This window comes from Leguminivora glycinivorella, chromosome 1, assembly GCF_023078275.1.
Source record: "Leguminivora glycinivorella isolate SPB_JAAS2020 chromosome 1, LegGlyc_1.1, whole genome shotgun sequence".
NCBI classification, from domain to species: domain Eukaryota; kingdom Metazoa; phylum Arthropoda; class Insecta; order Lepidoptera; family Tortricidae; genus Leguminivora; species Leguminivora glycinivorella.
The window spans coordinates 30,636,281-30,656,330 of record NC_062971.1 but is presented as its reverse complement, the minus strand read 5'-3'; the positions used below and the strand labels follow the sequence as shown (position 1 = coordinate 30,656,330).

At 37.4% G+C, this 20,050-nt stretch overlaps 1 protein-coding gene across 1 annotated transcript in view; it reads left to right on the top strand.

Annotated features, from left to right (window-relative positions):
* The first annotated feature begins 304 nt into the window (after positions 1-304).
* Positions 305-20,050, top strand: part of LOC125242366 (DNA-binding protein D-ETS-6-like) — a 35,733-nt gene continuing 15,987 nt past the window's right edge. Inside the window, exons 1-3 of the mRNA XM_048151172.1 lie at positions 305-445; positions 6,848-6,990; positions 7,923-8,061. Coding sequence (XP_048007129.1) covers positions 343-445; positions 6,848-6,990; positions 7,923-8,061 — 385 coding nt within the window. The 5' untranslated portion in view covers positions 305-342. The remainder of the gene's footprint in view (positions 446-6,847; positions 6,991-7,922; positions 8,062-20,050) is intronic.

Genomic DNA, 20,050 nt, shown 5'->3' with positions numbered 1-20,050 from the left:
AGGTACTGTGTCAACCCTCCAAGCGGGAAAGCATCAGAAATAAGTTTCAAGGACCATTTCTAAACAGTGAATTACGACTGAAATACTGCTATACTCGTAGATGGGACATTTTTCTCGGTAGGTATCTGGACAACTTATTATTATAGATTACTATACTACATGCCTATTAGTCACTATTTTCTTACTATGTGACCTCATCGCGAATCAGTGTGCGAATACGCGGCATACGTCACGACGGTGACGCGTCAACGTTGCTATACATAAAGCGGCGGCCGGCGGGCGCGCGCCTAGTCCACGGCTACCATCCGCGGCGAAGGCACCCTGGCGCCCCGCGATGCTTGCATGGAGCCCGCGCCCCCAGCGCCTGGGCAGGCGCCCCTGGTGCCCGCGAGCCCCGACCGTCCCCCCTCCCCGACGCAAGACGACGAGGTGCTGGTGCCTTCTGGTATGACCATGCGTTCCACCATTTCCACTGTTTATGACTCTAGTGCGTGATGATCAGAAATTCTAATAGGACCCTAGTGATGAATTACTCGGTGATTGGGTCAATGATTGATGATAAGTATATCAAGTTGCGATGGTTCCATCATGGTCTATGACAATTACGACCCTACTTAATACGTGTTGAATGAAATGTTCCAATAAGATCCTAATTGATAAGATGGTGTTCCAATAAGATGGTGGTGGATTTGTCTGAAGAATTCGGCACTTCTTAAAATAGTTTATCGTTATAAATGCTATAGGTATGATCCAAGGATTCATATTTGCTCTGTTCAACAACATAAGGCAGAGCTGTCGTAAAGGGATGTTGGATGCGTTACAGCTTGAAGAGTGATGATACTGATGATGATGATTGTCAGTTTGACAAGTGTTTTAGTGTATTTAGCCTAAATGAAACTTGGATTATTATGTGTTCAGTAAGTAGAGCATGCACGGTGATGGTGAAGGCACGTGATGAAGTGACGGTCAAGTTGGGTGACGTTTTTCATAGATCTTGAGTGTTAAGGTGCTAGGTCAAATCAATGAAATAATTAATTGCGATTGATTACTCAAAATGACATTAATTACGAACAAACAAACGAGCAATTTAATTCAGGCTGCTTGAAAACCAAGAATATGGCTAGCTGTTGAAAATTAACCTTTTTTGGTGGTAAGCGTGTTTTATACATAGGAACGTACGTACAAGCTAAAGCCAAATCATAAATATTTAAAGCTTTACTTAGCTACTTAAAAATTTCGTTCGCTGGAAAAAATAAATAACGTTTGCGAATTTATTCAGCGTTTACTCTAGCTATCATTCAACATTTCATAACTCTTATTTAAACTTACTGAGTACTTATTTTGTAGCGTTTAATCAAAAATACATAAGTACATACATATAATGACGCGTGTATCCCATAAAGGGGTAGGCAGAGCACATGAACTATTCAAGTTTCAGTGCCACTCTTGGCAAAAAGGGGTTGAAAGAAAAATCCAAATTGTGACATTGCAGTGAAAGGTTGCCAGCCTCTCGCCTACGCCACAATTTAACCCTTATCCCACCGTCGACTTCTACGACACCCACAGGAAGAAAGGGGGTGGTGAAATTCTTAACCCGTCACCAACGAGGCAAATCGAAAATAATCAAAAATAATTTTATTACAATGTATTTTATTCGATTAAGTATTAAATTTTATAAATTAGAAATACCTTACATAATTTGATTGCTTATATTATGATTATTATGAATCAAAACTGAACATTTGCTGAAACAAAACAATCCCGACTGCGCCGGCGCATTTAGGCCTAACGCATAGCGCGTGCGGCACAGCTTATCAAAATAAACAACAAACCTATTCTTTATTAGATACTACTTACTACTTTAATAAATTGCTAAGATAGGTTTAGGTAGTACACTCAAAATCCGAGCAGGTAATGTCATTCAATATTCATCATTTTGAATGACATTAGGTACCTATTTGGAACTGAAGTGATGAAGTCAAATCGAAACAGCCTGTTATAAGTAAAACAATTCAAAAACATTTCATTACTTTGTGATTATTTTAGATACCTATATAGTCACACTTTTCTTATTAGCTTATAATAAAATTATTAATAATAAAATAAAATTAACTGTATTTTTTTAGATTACAAACTGAAGCTGAAACGTACTTTTGATGGATTCTTAATATTAGACAAACGTTTTTATTTGATCAAAGTGGTTGGGCATTATTCTTATTTGTTGGTATTTTAGAATGGTGTTAAAAGCCCTAGAAAAATTGACCCATTGTATGTTTGTGTTTTCTCCAAATTTTACGAGAATATAGAATCATTTATTCAGCAAATAGGCCACAGGGGCACTTTTACATGTCAACAGTACAGAATATTCATTAAAATTAAATAAATTAAATTAATAGAAATAGTCTCCTTCTTCAACCTAGCGTTTTCCCGGCCTAGCGCCAGATATAGTAACAACTGAAAATATTAATAAAATTCTAAGCAAAGTAGTTAGAGATGTATACCCAACAAACAAAATATCCTTATAAAATCAATCTATAAGGGCTAAACACTCATAGTAGTTTTAAAATAGCATTCATTATGCCAGAGTTCCTTATAGCGGCTCATTATAAGAGAATTTGGCCTAATAGTACATTTACTCTTATAATTTGGCCATGTACACGTTAATAAGTCAAATTTATATGACTGCAATAAGGGTTTAAAAATATTTACTCTTATAGTAGCTCATTATAAGAGGATTTGGCCAATAGTACATTTACTCTTATAAATTGGCCATGTACACGTTAATAAGTCCAATTTATATGACTGCAATAAGGGTTTAAAAATATTTACTCTTATAGTAGCTCATTATAAGAGGATTTGGCCAATAGTACATTTACTCTTATAACTTGGCCATGTACACGTTAATAAGTCCAATTTATATGACTGCAATAAGGGTTTAAAAATATGTATTCTTATAGAAGCCATTTAAAATGCCTTTTCGCTGTATAATATTCAAAGTACTATAAAAGCTTTTGTTATGGCCAATTATTCTTATAAAAGTAATGCATAAGATAACTATGATGCTTTATGCCTCATAGGAGCATATAATAAAACGTCTATCCAGCAAACAAATTATAGCATTTTATAAAGTGTTTTAAAGAATTAAAGCAATACATTTTCTCTTATACAATAATTATAAAGGCATTATTCTTGAAAGTGTCGTATTAAAAGTTTTTATAAAACTTGATTCGTCATTTTGAAAATCCAGCGAATGTGAACAATCTGATCCCAACTTATCGATTAGTGGTTCCGTAGAGGATGCCATTATGGAATTATTATAAGAATATGCAGGCAAGCAGCAGTGACAGTAATACAGGTATATCGTTAAATGTTGAATTGAGTTTGGATTTAGCTTAATAATTATATTTTTTGTTCTTATTTAAGGTGTCTGTAGCTCTGCGGTGAAAAATGTTAAGGTATATACAGCGGGGCCGCGGGGCAGATCTCGACTGGAGGGCAAATGTAACTGGTCCATTGTTTCCATGTTTTACAATGTTTACATTATTAAATAGAGTGTCCACCGGTTATACCAGACTAGCATGCACTCGGAGGTGGCCAATTATACATAACTGAGCGTATAAGAGACTATTACCAAGGCACTCAGTTTTTTTATCCATCAGTACCTACTAATATTAATTTTTAAGATTAACTTTATTAGAATAAGTTCCAAAAGTGTATTCCTTACTTTATGGACTTTGGTCTGAAATAAAAAAAAATCTTTTATTGCGGGTTATCATTGTGAATGTTGGACGATCTGAATAAGTGAATACAATGTTCGGCTATTTTAAGAAGAAACCGATTTTATATGTAGTCCTTTTGGGACTAAGACAGATTAAAATTGAGGACAAATAAAGACAAACTCACTGTTTTTAAGATATTTATTTATGTGCAACGAAACCAAACCGATACAAGTAACTTTATAAGAATAATATTTTCAGTTCTATTGCTCACGATGTTGCTGTTTCAATGAGTCTACATACTTAAAAATATTAATATATTCTTCAGAGCGCCTACACGGTGGTAGAAATTGTAATTAACCTATCAGTAAATTTCCAAAATAATAAGTAGTTTCTTTTATCGAGGTCTTCATCAAATTCACAAAAGATATATTGATTTTCGTTTTCTTGTTTTGAATTATCAGCGCCATCTTTGCTTGGTGTGATTTTCTTACAACCTAAACTATTTCCTGCGTCCTCTTCCATTTTGCATGTTTTTTGATCCACCACTCCTGGCTTATTTTTGGGTGTAAGTAATGATTGTGACTGATTTTCTCCATCAGAATATGTGCCGTTTTGTAGTTCATCTGTAATAAAAAAAAATATTTATTTGAAGTTTTAGGCTAGACTGTTTATAGTTATCGACACAAAGTCTATTGTGATGGCGGTACTGAAATCGTCTGTGGTTTTCAATAGCACTTACTTACTAAGAGGAGGAGAAAAGTTTGTCATCTTCACGTCACTAAAAACGGCTGACTATGTATCTCATCCACAGATTCTGTAACAATAACCATAATAATAAATATCAAATAGAGTATTTGACTCAGCATTTACAATAAATCAATAGAAAGTAATAAAATAAGGCACCAGAAGATTAAATATTCCGAAGCACAAGTTTGTTTTAAATTGAAAATTCTAGGTATAACTTCCTAATGAAATATTGAAAATATCAGTATTACCTGACATGCTGCGGACTACACGGTTTTATTTTGTTCTATGCCGGTTAATCGAACCAAACCTTTATCAAAGCGTTCCCCAAAATACCGGTTTAAAAAGAACGGTCTTTCGAACAAAAATGCAATTTCAAAGTTTTGCGCCAAGTACATGATAACTAGACAGCGGATTTCAGGTAGCGATTTAAATATTAATATGGATATGACTAGTGCAATTTTTTAAATACATGTCATGTGGTTTATAATCTATTATTATTACCTACATCGCACACCACAAACTTCACTGAATAATTAGATTAAATTAATGTTATTTTTTATTTTATAAATTAAAGTATTTTATTCTAAATAATAGACTTTCAATTTAAATATATATAAGAAGCGAATTATTTTCATTTTTATATTCTTTGAGCCATAATAGAAGTTTTTACTGTGCAATGCGCAGAAGAAATATTAAAGAAATAAGTATAAATAAATATTTATTTTTATTTTTATTTATTATCATTAAATTTTTTGCCCAATATTCACAAAAGCATCCAAAAAGGGTTTTACTTTTATGTTTCCATACATTTTTTCGTGTGTAGAAAAAATAATAAATATTGTATGCGAGTCATATTCATATTAATATTTAAATCGCTACCTGAAATCTGCTCTCTAACGATAACGTTATGAATTTTTAACTGGTATCCGTTACAAATATTTAACTAGATGGTAAGGTTCGGGATTTCACTAATTGTGAGAAGGAACCCTAAAGATATATAAAATGGCGAATCATAAGTAACACCGGTGGCTATTATAAAGTTTTTACTCTTATAGAGTATTTGTAAATGATGTGCTTACTGCTTTTACTCTTATAACAGCCTTGCTCAAGACATGTCAAAATTAATTAACCGCATTTTTAATACAAAACCGTTGAAATACAAGGGCGCATTAATAATACAACACATTTTATATCACATTTCACCATGAAATTGGATTCCCACACAGTTTTCATAATAAATAAGCAAATAATTGTAATATGTAAAAGTTAACTTACCGTTTACTAACTTGCAAAATGGATGACTTGATGATGATGTACACATAAATCACTACGAAAAGCACAATAAACTTTTAAAACAGCATCCTGTTTCGCCGTTATGAGTTTTACTCCCTTATATCTGATGATCACAAAACGTGTACAAGAGCTATTGCCCTTATTAAAGCTTTGAATATGATTCTTACAAGTATAATTGCCTTTATTAAAGCTTTAAATATGATTCTTATTAGTACATTAGCCTTTTAAAAGCACTTTTCTTGCCACTATAAGGTTAACTTTCTTATTGCATGCCATAATAAAACACGTACAAGATAAGAAAGCTAATAATATAGCAACTACAAGGGGGATATAAGGTTTTTGGCCTTATAAGGTGTGCCCAAATGCCCTCTTGTAAAGGGTTTACAAGGTTATTATAAGAGTACTATTTTTGGCATTATAAGCCACTATAAGACTAATTTTTGTTAGTTGGGTAAAGTATCTAAATGTTATATTAGTACTAATTATACTTAATACTCGTACATAAAGAAATCACAAACAGATACAAAGAAAGAAATCTATAATAAATTAATAATTAACACTTGTAAATGACTCTGAGTGTCACAAGACTCACAAGTAAAGATATTATACTTATCAAATAATCCATGGCGATGTATAGGGTCTCAAAGAGTCTAAATTATATAAAATTAAAATATTTAAAAAGTAAAAACCTTTAAATGTCAAATCACACAAAAAAAATACAGAAAATGAACAGCTAAATTATAAATTTTAAGAGATATACAAGTCTCTACTTGTCAATCATTAAAGCAACAAATCAAGTTTACAATAAAATATAACAGTATTTAGGTGTGAGTGATGGCGTGAAAGATGTAAACACTGGTTTGATTCCAGCCGGCCAGCCTTGTTCATATAACATGAGATATACCTAATTAATTATGTAATAATTATATTTAAATTACCACGGGGACAACGCCGTTCTTGAAACGTCGGAGGTCAAAGTTAAAAACATAATACCTAATAGGTACGCGATTAAGTCCCGTTTGCAATTTTAAATATGTGTAAGTTTAAATCAGTGTTTTTATTTCAATTATTCTCGCTTTATATTACAGATCCGGTAAAATGGGATGGCCGCGACGTGCGGCGCTGGGTCCGCTGGGCGTCGCGTGCTTTCAGTGTCTCTGCACCGAGAGCGCACCTACTGCCCGACTCCGGCGCAGCGCTGCTTGAACTCACCGATCAGCAATGGCTGCAAGTATGACCTCTCTCTCAGATTATCCCTATCGTAACCAACATAGATATACCTACATGTATCGGCTGAGAAAAGGCGGTTGCGATAAGTGGCGCTAGTTTCGCTGGGCGTCGCGCGCTTTCAGTGTCTCTGCGCCGAGAACGCACCTACTGCCCGACTCCGGCGCAGCGCTGCTTGAACTCACCGTCCTCACCGACCAGCAATGGCTTCAGGTCTGATCTCTCACTTTCATTCCTTCTATTTGTTTCTCGTCTAAATTAAATGGATGTAAAGGGTACATGGATCTCTAAAAAATTAAGACGGGCTTAGGTCGATGATAGTCCACTATCATATCTTTATCATAGAATTATGATCATAGTATGCCTCCCTTTTTCTCCAACGTGAAAAGGACGGCATGTTGCCTATGATCATATTTCTATGATAAACATATGATAGTGGACTATCGGCACAGTATAATAAAGAGTACTATCGTACAGTATTGCCACCCCCTCTCGGTTACCTTACAGTTACTGCCTGTCAAAAACGCGAACAATCGACCTGTCATATTTCACTCATACAAGCATAATACGCGTTACCTACATGAGTTTAGACTGTGTGCTAGGATATTTGATCGCCATCAGTGTCCTAGGTGTGCTATCGGCCTTAATGTGTAGATGCTGAAGGTAATATAGCTTAAGGGGTTACACCTTTTCAGTCTCTCTGCACCACGAACGTACCTGTACCTACTACTCTACTCCGGCAGTCACCAGCGGTCAACAATGACTGGAGGTATGATCTCCCTCTTTTTCACCTCTTTCTCTTTCTCGGCAGTCTTGTTCCGATTTACAGACACCAAAACTGATTGGCTAAAAACTTTGAGAAAATCTAATCACATCGATTATAAAAGCTTTCAAATATTCTGCAGGTGGCTAAATTGTGTTTATGTGTGCTTACAGGTGTGTTCTGGCAACGAGCAGTCAGCGCGGTTGCTGCGCGCGCATTTGCAGCACGCACGCTGCGCAGCCGCCGGCCTGCCGCCGCCGCCACCGCTGCCCGACCACCAGGCTCCCAGCACCACCGTCGCTATACCTTACAGTAAGTAGTAGTCGTGTGTAGGCAAGACGGCAACGAGCAGTAGGCGCGGTTGCTGCGCGCGCACCTCCATCACGCATGCTGCGCGGCCATTCATGTTTCGGCTAAAAAACTGCCAAATTAGTCTGAAACCTCGCTGGAACGCCATTTGCCGTACGTGCTGGAGCTGCGTCTTGTTGGAACACATGATATTCATTCTCAAGCATTCTTATTAACTTTGGGGCATTCTTTTAAAACCTCGGTTTTATAGTAAAATAAGTTAATTTTAACGCTTTTCAAATCTATAAGTACTGAAGGTAGTCTACCTCGCTTACATACTGAGCGAGCTGAGGTGATTAAACCGAGGAACACTTTTCTGGTTGCCCGGAATGTTTTCTATCCATGGTGTCCACAACTTAACATTTTGGTTATTATGGGGCTGTTCTATCACACATACTTAGTTTCTCGTTATAAAAAAAAATAACTCGTCACCTGCGTGCCGAGCAAGTATTTTTGTTGGCACTTTACACTCTTTTTTTTCTTAGGCACTTCGGAAATGCCATGTACTTTTTGATTGTATTTTATTTAGATGAATATACTCTTTTTAACACGCTTTTATTAGGTCGTCGTGTATGTAACTATGTATGTAATGGAATCTGCGGAGGCTAATTTAACCATCTTCCAGGAGTCGTAGCGTAATGAAAATTGGCAGCTATATGTAGTTCCGATGACAATACAATAATATGGTACTGTTGAGCTGATCTGATGATGGAGTCGGAAGATATGAACTGGAACTACATGATAGAACATCGTATCATAGCTGTTTTTGGGCTTCTTAGAAAAGTCTTGTAATGAACTTTGACTACGATTAGAATTCAAGGTCTGATGATGGAGCCGGAAGATATGAGCTGGAACTACATGATGGAACATCGTATCATAGCTGTTTTTGGGCTTCTTAGAAAAGTCTTGTAATGAACTTTGACTACGATTAGGTTTCAAGGTCTGATGATGGAGCCGGAAGATATGAACTGGAACTACATGATAGAACATCGTATCATAGCTGTTTTAGGGCTTCTTAGAAAAGTCTTGAAATGAACTATGACTACGATTAGGTTTCAAGGCCTGATGATGGTGCCGGAAGATAAGAACAGAAAAAAAGGGGGGGGGGGGCTCGAGGGGGGAAGCATGAAAGAAAGATCAACGTAGTATTTAAAATAAGTTGGGTTAGCGTTTTCTTGTGACCTTTCAGAGCAAACAAAGGGGAGCTCGGGGGGCAAAGCCCCCCGCATAAAAGAAAGATCAACGTTGTATTTAAAATAAGTTTGGTTAAGGTTTTCTTGTGATCCTTAAGAGTAAAGAAAAGGGGGCTAGGGGGGCGAAGCCCCCGCATGAAAGAAAGATCAACGTAGTATTTAGAATAAGTTGGGTTAGCGTTTTCTTGTGACCTTTAAGAGCAAACAAAGGGGGGGGCTCGGGGGCGAAGCCCCCGCATGAAAGAAAGATCAACGTAGTATTTAAGATAAGTTGGGTTAGCGTTTTCTTGTGACATTTAAGAGCAAACAAAGGGGGCTCGGGGGCGAAGCCCCGCATGAAAGAAAGATCAACGTTGTATTTAAAATAAGTTGGTTTAGGGTTTTCTTGTGATCCTTAAGAGTAAAGAAAAGGGGGCTCGGGGGCGAAGCCCCCGCATGAAAGAAAGATCAACGTTGTATTTAGAATAAGTTGGGTTAGCGTTTTCTTGTGACCTTTAAGAGCAAACAAAGGGGGGCTCGGGGGCGAAGCCCCCCGCATGAAAGAAAGATCAACGTAGTATTTAAGATAAGTTGGGTTAGCGTTTTCTTGTGACATTTAAGAACAAACAAAGGGGGGCTCGGGGGGCGAAGCCCTCCGCATGAAAGAAAGATCAACGTTGTATTTAAAATAAGTTGGTTTAGGGTTTTATTGTGACCTTTAAGAGCAAACAAAGGGGGCTCGGGGGCGAAGCCCCCCGCATGAAAGAAAGATCAACGTTGTATTTAGAATAAGTTGGGTTAGCGTTTTCTTGTGACATTTAAGAACAAACAAAGGGGGGCTCGGGGGCGAAGCCCCCGCATGAAAGAATGATCAACGTTGTATTTAAAATAAGTTGGTTTAGGGTTTTATTTTGATCCTTAAGAGCGAACAAAGGGGGGCTCGGGGGGCGAAGCCCCCCGCATGAAAGAAAGATCAACGTTGTATTTAAAATAAGTTGGTTTAGGGTTTTATTGTGACCTTTAAGAGCAAACAAAGGGGGGCTCGGGGGGCGAAGCCCCCCGCATGAAAGAAAGATCAACGTAGTATTTAAGATAAGTTGGGTTAGCGTTTTCTTGTGACCTTTAAGAGTAAACAAAGGGGGGGCTCGGGGGGCGAAGCCCCCGCATAAAAGAAAGATTAACGTAGTATTTAAAATAAGTTGGGTTAGCGTTTTCTTGTGACCTTTAAGAGCAAACAAAAGGGGGCTCGGGGGCGAAGCCCCCGCATGAAAGAAAGATCAACGTAGTATTTAAGATAAGTTGGGTTAGCGTTTTCTTGTGACCTTTAAGAGCAAACAAAGGGGGCTCGGGGGCGAAGCCCCCGCATAAAAGAAAGATCAACGTTGTTTTTAAAATAAGTTGGGTTAGCGTTTTCTTGTGACCTTTAAGAGCAAACAAAGGGGGGCTCGGGGGGCGAAGCCCCCCGCATGAAAGAAAGATCAACGTTGTATTTTAAATAAGTTGGTTTAGGGTTTTCTTGTGACCCTTAAGAGTAACGAAAAGGGGGGCTCGGGGGGCGAAGCCCCCCGCATAAAAGAAAGATCAACGTTGTATTTAAAATAAGTTGGGTAATGGTTTTCCTGTGACCCTTAAGTGCAAATAAAGGGGGGCTCGGCAAAAAAGAAATACTTAAATTTTGTTTGAATTAGTTGAAATGTGACAATATTTTCTAATCGAGTCAAACAAAATCCCACTAGCTGAGAGCTTCAAAACAATGTATGGCGAAAGTATGTCTCTCTAATGTCTTCAAAAAGTCCGCGATGGCACATGTCTATATTGTCTATCTTTTACGGATAACTTACTAGGTATAAACATTTTTATGATAATACCGTAATAAGAAGGTAGCCGCTAGTTATTATTAAGTAGCAATTAGCAATAAGTACACGTTAAGCCACAAATGGCATGTAAAATCCGCCTACTTGAAATAATTTTATGTATAAATGTTAAAAGGTATTTATTTCATTATTAATGACTAAAAAGTATAAAATAAATTAATAGTTTAAAAAACACTATAAAACACGCTTTTATAAATGCACGTAAAAGCCAAAAATAAATTATGGATCGTTCAAGTTGTCTCTATTTGTGAGCTGAAGTTTAAAAACTATGTGCTTTTAATTATAATATTTGATTGTAAAAGCGTGGGGCGCTGGAACAGGAAAGACTTTCTTGTAAACAAATACTAATTCGAACTTCCTGGCGAATGAAGTTGCATAAGAACATAACGTTTACATATGCCGCCTAAGGGTTACCAAAGAGAACCAAAGATATCTCGTTCACGAACAAGAACTCTGCATCCTGTCACTGTAGACACTTTCCCCTTTTGTACTTTGATTACCGGAAAAAAGCGGCGTTCTAAGTGTCGGTGACTGTCGACTCTCCTCGCTACTAGCGCATATTTTGTCTGAGTTCGACAAACTGGTACCTACTTTGAACACTGACTTTTAATTGATTTGACTGTTTAATGTAGAACCTACTAGTCATGCTGCAACTCCAGTTAGCGCGTCAATCTGTGTAACCTCCTTCCCGTAACATAGCATAATTTGATTTATCAGCAAGTTATACTTATATATTCTGTGGTTATACAAAAAGTCTTTCCTGTTCCAGCGCCCCACGCTTTTACAATCAAATATTATAATTAAAAGCACATAGTTTTTAAACTTCAGCTCACAAATAGAGACAACTTGAACGATCCATAATTTATTTTTGGCTTTTACGTGCATTTATAAAAGCGTGTTTTATAGTGTTTTTTAAACTATTAATTTATTAATTCAAAACCTTTAACTTTTCTTTTTAAAAATTTAAGAAACAATTGAAGCATGACCAGAAATATATGAACTATTGTCAAGAGGCCGCTGTAATTCTGATGTATGTACCTATAATATGTAGTTTAGTGATAGTTAGTATAGTATGAAGAAAATAGTTCTAAGGAAAAATTCCATACGAAAGATTTTTGGAAACAACAGATTAACTTCAAGGTGATGCAATCTACTGATTATATTTGTTAATAATTAATATGATTGAGCCTATAGATAAAGCTGTTTATATTTTCTAAATATATACATTTAGATAAATGATTTTTAGAAACAACAGATTAACTTCAAGCTGATGCAATCGATTGATGATTATATTTGGCAATAATTAATATGATAGAGCCTATAGATAAAGCTGTTTATATTTTCTAAATATATCCATTTAGATAAAAACAAAAATTAGTAACTATGATGTCTAGACCTGATAATCTACCTACATATAATACTTAATCCAACAAGTACACGTGTAATTTAACTAGTTGCCAAGTTGTGTTACTAAGTTCTGATAAAAAGTTATCATTTATATATACGATTCAAAACAAAAGATTAGATGGCGAATTACTTACAATTTTACAAAGTCCCGGAAGAGTTTCGTCGTCCAGCACCGAACTCTCCGGGAAGCTCGCCTCAATGCATGGAACTCCAAACTCAAAGATACATCGCCTCAAATAACACCAGCGGTAGGTACGCCTGCCTCCTGGGAGTCCTGGGGGAAATGGTCGCGCGATAGACGATAAAATATCAGGCCGTCCCTATCGCACTATTAGTAAGTGCGATAGGGACGGCCAGATGTTTTATCATTTATCGCGCGACCATGCTTCCCGTGCTGGGGGAAAGGAAAATTAGGCAGTCTGGAAAGCTCTTAACAGATTCAGGACGGGAGTGGGTCGATCAAAGGATAATCTCCAGAAATGGGGGTTTGGGCGACATGGGGATATATTTTGCGATCATGGCGTCCCCCAAACAACAATACATATGGGATAGTGTCCCCGGTGCTCACCGAAGTGTACTGAAGAAGCCCCTCGAAGGCTTGAAGTGGCTAAGCTTCATTGGTAGCTTTTAAATAAGGTCAAATAACCAAATACGTTCAGAAACAAATGAAATCAGAACGTAACAAAAAACGCGGCAAACGGTTTGAAGATACGCACGCATATCGCATTCCTTATGAAAGCGCCATCTACCGGCGAGCGGCAGCGACCGCGGCGCCGCTCTCATGAATGGCCGTGAGTCACCGCCATTCATCCCGTCCATTCATGAGTCAGGCTTCGTGGAACCGCTACGAGCGTAATTACGCGCATGTGCGCTGGCGCTGACAATTCTCAATGCACTCAACCAGCGTAAATATGACCTTGGTGATTGTAACAACCGTACGCAGTTGGAGATCACTCTATACTGGTCTTAATGAGGCGAATGTACGTCTTCGATTTGCGACGAGATTAGCAGTAATAGCTGGAGGCCTCGGCCACTTGACTAAAAACTATTACAAAATATGAATGAAAGTCGATTTTTATCGTGATTCATAATGTTGTGTTACCTCGCCTGTGGCTAAAATCACGCCGCACAGTCTTAAAAAGTTGCATATAAGAATTATAAAACTATACAACGTTAAAATCCGTCGATTTTATTATGTTGTCGTATTATACTAGTAATACCGTAAAAAACATTTTTTTTTATTAAGTCTATCCAAAAGCAACTTACAGGAGCTGTCACATACTTATAGGATCACATGTTCATCCATATAATGTAAATACTTTTTATTCATCCCTCAAGCAAATATTTCCATGCCTTAAACTTAATGATGCCTGAAACTTGTTTCCAGATTATTTCAATCCAACCAAATAATCAAATCTGTCGTCGGAAGACTCGGAAGCTGCCACTGCGCATGGGGTTTCCCTCGATGCGTCAGCGCAGCGCACTTGCACGCATTACGTTCCGTTCTACGAAATTGCGGAAGTAATCACTTCCGAAACTGATCTTCAGAGATGTGTGACTCATTTGAAACTGCTGAGGTTAAATTGGGCAATTCATGACGAATGATATTTTTGAAATTCTAATGAAATAAAGAGATAGTTTGACCTTGTTTGGTTCCCAATGTTCCCATGTTACTCATAACTTTCAACAGATTTTTGTCAATGGATGTGCCAAAATAATACATACATGTATAACTATATCTTTCCACATTTAAGGTCCTACATAGATAGAATATTGCTCTGCGATAAAATCGAATTCTTCTTACTTCTTAGTATTTTTTCAAAATGACGCTCCAATTCAGATTACATACATAGCATATCATACATATACTGTAAAATAACAGTTACAAGAAGTGTGTATTTTTTATTACATTCCCACGAGTCCCAGGGCCCGTTGCTTCCAAAAACTTAATGCGTGACCTGTTTTTATTGGAGAGTTAGGAATGCATTTCGCCCGATGCATAGTCTGCATCGGCAACTTTACTTGAAAATAAAACAATGCACCGAAGAATGTATGTGACATGTGCCCTTTTGGCTTTTAAGAACTGACCTTGCTCACGCGCAGGTCCGGTCACCGCCCGTTACGCAAAAGGTACATCAGTCAGCTGCATAGTCTGCAGAAGTGCACTAAAAAAAACACCCTCAGCATTGAAGTTTATTTGCTAAATTGCTATGACAATAGTATTGCTGAGTGTAACCTACTCGTATAATCCGACCAACTTACCTACTGATAACGTTATCTTACTGATAACGATTTAGATATCCCGGTCTGGGAAAGCGTTAAAGATTTATTTGTACTTCGGTCTTCAATTTCGGGCTTCCTTCAAGCTTACCTAGGACATTTGAAGAGATCATCATCCTCCTTGCGTTATCCTGGCATTCGCCACGGCTCATGGGAGCTTATTTATTACCTATCTTATCTACCTAATCGTTGAAAAACTATCGTATGTAATTTTATCTCGCTATGAATAAGTAATATACCGCTCTGTACTAAAGGGTCTACAGCCTCTAGTACAGCCATATTAGTTGTAGGAATGCGTTTGTTTTTTCTTTTCTCGGACGGCAGCGAGAGGGCATCGCATAGTGCGTCGCATCTTGTTCGATGTTCGTTTTCCTTATGCGCTATATGGGCGACTCCAGCGGTGCATCTGGTGCAGTTTGGGTGTAAATAATTATGGTTTTATCGACTATTACGGTCGTTATGATGGCTTTTATCGTGACCTGTATTATGCCATTGAAAGCACTATTAAGAGCAACTTTGCAGATACATAATATATGTTGAAGTTTTGACGTTAAATGCGTTGAGTGTTTTTAGGGTTCCGTAGTCAACTAGGAACCCTTATAGTTTCGCCATGTCTGTCTGTCCGTCCGTCCGTTCGTCCGTCCGTCCGTCCGTCCGTCCGTCCGTCCGTCCGTCCGTCCGTCCGTCCGCGGATAATCTCAGTAACCGTTAGCACTAGAAAGCTGAAATTTGGTATCAATATGTATATCAATCACGCCGACAAAGTGCAAAAATAAAAAATGGAAAAAAATGTTTTATTAGGGTACCCCCCCTACATGTAAAGTGGGGGCTGATATTTTTTTTCATTCCAACTCTAACGTGTGATATATTGTTGGATAGGTATTTTAAAATGAATAAGTGTTTACTAAGATGGTTTTTTGATAATATTAATATTTTCGGAAATAATCGCTCCCAAAGGAAAAAAAAGTGCGTCCCCCCCCCTCTAACTTTTGAACCATATGTTTAAAAAATATGAAAAAAATCACGAAAGTAGAACTTTATAAAGACTTTCTAGGAAAATTGTTTTGAACTTGATAGGTTTAGTAATTTTTGAGAAAAATACGGAAAACTACGGAACCCTACACTGAGCGTGGCCCGACACGCTCTTGGCCGGTTTTTTGTTTATTCGGCGTTTTTAACTATTGGGTAAAGTAGGTAATTATTTTTTAAGTCTGGATGTAACAGTAGTTTTTTTTCTGGATCATGATTTTCATTTCAAAAAAGATAAGTACGTATGTTTTAAAATTTTGTTTTTGGAATATAAATAACACGAGTAACAAACTTGACTCATACACGTCGAGAATAATTTATTAAATCTAATTTCCTGTCAAAATTATCAAAAGCTCTATCTAAAGAACTGTATCAGTGGATCGCATTAATTCGTAATAAACGAAAGATAAACTAAGTAAATATTGGCCCCCAGTTCCCACCAGAGGCGCAGAATCAAAGAAAAGGGCCCAAAAACGGGGTAAAATGTAATCTATAACAGAATCATCAGCTCATTATTACCCTACACTGTCATGCTTAGGGCGAGGGTCAGTGGAGATTGAAAACACTTAAGATAAGTTCCTAATGCATTATTAAATTCCCCAAGTTAGCTTAGGTATAGCAAGTTACAATTTTGCGCAACCTTCCCACAAATGCCATCAATGTAAGGAATTAACCATTGTCACAAGTCACAAGGCAATCTAAGAAATAATGAGAAAATATCAAACACATCAACTAACTTTTAAATTAGGCCTCTATGTAAAGAAGATTTGATATAGGATTTGATACATTTTCGTCTTAAAGAAAGAAACATCACGCCTCAATCATTCCGACTACGTTATAAAATGCCTGGACTTTGATTCACAGCACGCTTCTCGCGTGCCCGCAATAACAATACTTTGGATTTTATTGCATCTGCCAAAAAGTATCACTGAGCTAATGTGTGAATCACGGTCATACTGCGTCCTGATAGATAAGAGGAACGCAGAGACATTCACAAAACTACCTGACTACCCGATCACATTCCCTTACAACCAGTGTTTCTGACCTCCGATTACCTACAATTATTATGACTCCCTCGGCCAAAAAATATTAGGATGGTGCGCCGAGTAAAAATCTTGGCGAATGGAAAACCGGATCCGGACGTGTTGCCAAGAATGCACGGAACTTGAAGCGTGCCGAAAACATTATTAGCCCGTGTGTCAGGGGTCACTCGCTTTAAAATTTGGCAGATGATATATGAAGGCCGAGTTTCTATTTGGATGAGCAAATTAGCAGTTTAAATGACCGACTTTATGTATATTTCTTTTTGGCGGATACAACGGCGTTGCCAAGAATGTCAGGAACTTGGAGCGTGCCACGAAAAACAAGATTATTGGGCTGTGTGTCACGGGGTCGCCGCTTGATTCAAACTTTAGTCGCTCGAATTAATATAATACAGATTCAAAGGTTGAGATAGTTGTCATAAAAAAAAACAAGAGTACTACCTATTACGTTGGCACGCGCTCATATTTAAACAGTTTCTGTTCTCTAGGTTCAATAATGAACAAGCTATTTTAATGAAAATTTGAAAAACTAGACCGCTGCACCTTACTAAGAACAACATAAACTGTGACGTTTTCAGGGAAAAGATTATGATTTTCTTTACCATAACGACGAAACTTGTTCGTATTCTTATACAAATTACTGTTAATTACCTGTTAGAGGTAGTCCTTATGATTAGATGGCAATGTGTTACCATTTGCTTGAAAACGGCACATTATACGTAGGCCTACTTTATCTTCCATATAGACGACGAAGTAAGTTTATCTATGCGGCAAGAATAATCTTGATGTCTCAAGTAGGTACTCAAATATATCAATAGAAGTTGATAATGGCAGTACACCTGAGAGCAATCAAAGGCTCATCCAGTTCACAGATCACACGGAAGTGGCCGTTTCTCGGAAGTGTGAGTCAGGTTCCGGAGCGTTGACTCAAACTAGAGAAGTCATCGTGAGTAATGGGCACCCAGTTTTGGCAGCGACTGGCGCCAATGACGACCACGTGTCCACGGTTCTCGGAAATAACTAAAATTAAATATTGTTTACAAACTCGATTACGTGACACTGAGATGGGCGGGTTTGTTTGCAATGTTTGAGGTGAATATTGTTACCTACGTAAATTCATGAACATTTTATTAAGTAAGCTGCATTCATTCTTCTATTCCCCCACAGATGGCGCTCTTTAGCCACAGATATAGGATTTGCAGATTTGTCTTAGGGTAAAAAATAACGTTTTAGCCAGATACTTTTAGAGCGATTTACGCATATTCATAAGATTATAAATTATCACAAAGGTGTATTCTTGCCCTAAAAAGAATTTAGTACCTACTTACCTATTTATCTCTCTGTTGCATTTTTGACAACACGTTCAATAAAAATCTTATAAAGCAAATTGTGTGTTTTAATTAAATCCAATAAATAACTCGAAAAGGAAAATATATCTGAACACGTCTAAAATAATATACCTAAATATATGTATTTTAACGAAAGTTAATTCATTAGTTCATTAAATTACCTATCAGTCAGTCCCATAAATATCACTAAATACCTATCTGAATCCCGCCCTTCAAATAAAATATCATATCACCCTCGAAATGAAACCGCTTGTCCTCAGAGCACCATTGACTTGCTAATGGACCCCAATATTTACATACATATAAAAGAACTTATGTTCACTAAGTAAACTAGGGTCTTAAGCTCTTTCATAACTATGAGGTGAGGGAACTTTGCAGTGCCAAGTTAAGTCTTGCTGATAAATTCATAAGGAGTTTCAATAACGTTTATATTTGGGGTTAGAAAATAATGATAAGTTCCGGAGGTGCGAAGAAATAGGTAGGTACCTACTTGAAATATTATAGTGCACACGGTGATTTGGTTTTGAATATAGATTAAATCTGTGAATTTGCGCTCGGAAATGTCTTTGATGAAATGGAAATGGTAATTAAAACACCCTGTCAGAATAGAACACCATAAATCTTATACTTTTAAACGAGCAATTCTTGTATATTTATTTATTTATTTATATATATATTTATTTACACTGACGATCTCGGAAACCGCTCTAACGATTTCGCAGAAATTTGTTATATGGGGGTTTTTGGGGGTGAAAAATCGGTCTAACTTATCCTTAGGTCCCGGAAAACGCGAATTTTCGAGTTTTCATGCGTTTTTCTTCGCGCGCCATCTCGTGTGCAGTAGTTGTACTGTTAAGACAGAATTCTTTCGGTTGATGTAAGTACTATTTATTGCAAACACTAGATGGCGACACAGGTCAAGGCTAAAACGAATAGAAAATACACTATTTGAGTTTTTGTGGCGAAATGCGCGCCATCTCGTGTGGAGTAGTTGTGTTGTTAAGGCTGAGAATTCTTTCGCTCGATGTAGGTACTATTCATTTTTGAACTAGATGGCGACACATGTCAAGGATACGAAACAGAACCGAGCGAAGCTCGGTTGCCCAGATATTGAGGAAAAAAAGTGATAAGAGTACAACTTTTTTACTTACTTAACTTTCAACTTAGCACCCATAGTACAAGCCTTGCTTAGTTTGGGGCTAAGTCGATCTGTGTAAGGTGTCTCCAATATTTATTTATTTATTTCAATCCAGAGGAAAGGAAAACATCATGATGATAATCCTGATCAGCATGGTCTCTTCTATTCCTATTAGTTTTAGGACGATAACAGACTCGCTAGATCTTAGTTTACGCTCACTTTTGCGTTTACGTGCAAGTTGAGCAAACACGCGCGTTACTTTTTCATCATTGTCTGTTGTTTCCAGAAAATAAAGAAATATGCACATATTCCAATAAACATTTGGCAAAAACGGAACCCTTTTCACACGTTCGTTTTAATAGAAGTGTTACTGGTTAAATTAATCTGCAACGCACGTGGCGGGTTTAATCTTAATCATTCGGTTAAAACGGTGAGTTACCAGACGATTACTGTCGCGAGTATTTTTGTCGTGTCTGGTTCGTATCCTTTTTTTAACGGCTACCACGACAATCTCTATTGTAAGCCAGTCGTCCCATCTGTTGCTACACTTGCTACCTATCTAGACTTGTTAACTTTTATAACCAAAAATTCAAGGGAACAATAATTATTTTTTCCCATGGGATGCAAAAGGTTGGTACCCACGAGCCCTACGTGACGGATC